General features: G+C 40.1%; 1 protein-coding gene across 1 annotated transcript; it reads left to right on the top strand.

Annotated features, from left to right (window-relative positions):
* Positions 1 to 212: 212 nt before the first annotated feature.
* On the top strand, positions 213 to 2026 carry LOC133698238 (uncharacterized). Its single transcript, XM_062121100.1, has 2 exons — positions 213 to 488; positions 676 to 2026. Exons 1-2 carry the CDS (start codon positions 435 to 437, stop codon positions 1390 to 1392), a joined length of 771 nt encoding a protein of 256 aa, XP_061977084.1. The 5' UTR covers positions 213 to 434; the 3' UTR covers positions 1393 to 2026.
* Positions 2027 to 2614: the final 588 nt, after the last annotated feature.

Raw genomic sequence — 2614 nt, 5'->3', positions numbered from 1 at the left:
CTTTTCCCACTTTCACCGCTCCATCTCATAATAATTCACGGCTCTAGTTTGATTATTGTCATGTTATGGACTATGATGGTGAATGGCACAGCGGAACTGAACCTTCCCTCGGTGTAAAATACTGACTTTACTCTATCTCCTATGGAGAAAGTGACAGATAAAGCAGAGGTAGGATATTAGAAAATTGGCATCAGGAGCCTTTGGCTTTTTGTGCTTTTGTCCAACCCTCTCCCAGTGAGAAAAGCTACAGACGGCATACCGTAGAAAACAGTGGAGACTAGAACTTGATAGCATTAGCAGCTTCTTGTTATAAAAGAGCAATTGCCTACCTAAACCACTCAAAACCCCCCCACCTCTCCCTCTCTCTTTCCCTTGGAAAAAGAAAGAAAAAATATATAGCTCTGCTTCAGTCCACAAGTCAAGTGAAGAAAAGCATGGACAACCAAAGAAGTTCTGTTCTAAGCTGGGGTTACTACTGCCAAGGAAAGGTAATATACATTTCTTGAATCTATTGGCTCCCTTAGAATTAATTTTGCTTTCTGTTTTCCATACTGTCTGATGTTAGGAGTGTAATGGGGTTTTCTTTTTTTCTGCTAAGTTTACAAAATGAGGTTTCTGATCTTGGATATTAAGGAGCTAATTTGTGACGGGACCTCTGTGTTTTGACTAATGCAGACTATGGATGACCTTCGGAATTCCCTTTTGTACACAACTCTAGAGCTTGAGCAAACAAAGCTAGCAGTCCAAGAAGAGCTAAGAAAGAAAGATGACCAATTGTTTCATCTCAAGGATCTATTGAGCAAAGCCATCAGAGAACGAGACGATGCACAGGAGAAATGGAAAAGACTTGCCATTGAGAAGGTCCTGCTCCAGCAGCAGCAGCAACATCACCAAAATGCTCCTCTCTCTGGGATTTCCAGCATTGAGGACGAACCCAGAAGAGGAATTGACTCCAGCAATGGCTTCTCATCGTCAGATTGTGAGGAGAGCATTGTTTCATCTCCTGTTATTGACCAGACTCCACAACCATCCCAATTGCCCCAAACAGCAGCACCACAAACTATCCCTCAAGCAGCAATTGAGTTGGTTCCTGAAAAGCCATTACCTGAAAAGGGAAAGCTTTTACAGGCAGTGATGAAAGCTGGTCCACTCTTACAGACTCTCCTCCTAGCTGGGCCACTTCCTCAATGGAGACACCCACCACCACCACTCGATTCCTTTGAGATCCCACCTGTCACCATACCTTCACCACCACCCCCACCACCCGCAGTGCCTCAGCTCACCCACCTAGACTCATTAACCAACACTCATGGTTGCTATAGAAAAAGGGTTCTCTCCGATGGCTTTGATTCTCCTACAGAGACCAAGTACCAAAGGATAGCCCTCCACTGACAACCACACAACCCACTAAGTTATGATTTACAACTTTTATATATATTTATATCATTTAAATATACCACTAATTAAAAAAATCAGTGAGGAAAAGGAATTGCAGGATGGGCACGAGACTGATCTAGCATTTTTGTACAGAAGAAGTTTGTTTTAGAGAAGCTATTCCAAGTTGACCAAAGTGATGGGAAGACAGAAGAGTAGTCGATGGTCTTGTTCTTGGCCAATGTTTTTGGGTGGAGATTTTGGTCTCTTTCTTCTTTTTTTTCTTTCTCTTATTCACATTTTAGTTTTTGTTCCATGATGTGAAAGGGGGCTTGATGATTTTCACAGCTGTTGCATGTAACTTGTAACTCGGATACAGTAGTCGTGGTGTGCAGGTTTGAGAAAAAGCGTGTGAACTTGAAAGGGAGATGAACACAGAACCGCAATCAAAAACATTGGTTGATGGTTGTGAAGTTGTTAGGATTGGATGATGAGTAAGGCCAACAGCCATAGGGTTTGAGAGACCTGCTTGTCGGGTTGAGTGGATCCCACAAATCAGAATCAGGATCTACTACTGGTGTGATATATGATTATATTACTCCTTTTTTTTTCTTTTTTCTTTTTTCATTATTGAAGGAAAAAGTATTGATTATACGAGTCTAGTTTTCTTGGCGTTTTTAAAGGCTCCTAGTTTGGCCATGTCTTCTGCTCCTAGATTAGTTTATCAACATATCCAGTTTTATTAAGAAGAATTATAATTTTTAAAAATTGATATTTTAAAATCACAAAGTACGAAATGCAACTACTCAAGATTATTTTCACCTCCTCGATCTCTTCTTTAATCCTTGTTTGCTGCCAGGCAAATCCAATTTTTTTGCTCTCTCTTCTTGCGATAATATATAAACAAAGACAGACGCTCTGATTGCCTCCAGGACTGCATGAAGCCCTAACAACGAAAACTTAAGCCAAGAACATTCATAAATAACTCTATGATCATTTCCTTTAATATAAGATATTTGTTACTTCCATGTTTATCATTGTTATGACTGATTTGAACATGGAGTTGATCTGTTTCCATTCTAGTTAGGCAAGCAAGCAGGTAAATATAATTTAAAAAATAAATTAAGATAAAATTTTACTTGAAATGAAGTCTGAAGCCAAGTGTCAACAGAGAAATACTGAGCAGACCATCTGCAATGTCCAGCTTCTTAAGCAGCCAAGGAGGGCTGAAGAAAGAGAA

This window comes from Populus nigra, chromosome 7 (genome assembly GCF_951802175.1).
Source record: "Populus nigra chromosome 7, ddPopNigr1.1, whole genome shotgun sequence".
Taxonomy (NCBI): Eukaryota; Viridiplantae; Streptophyta; class Magnoliopsida; order Malpighiales; family Salicaceae; genus Populus; species Populus nigra.
Note: the sequence above shows the minus strand (reverse complement) of the source record. Positions and strands in the feature narration are given on the sequence as shown.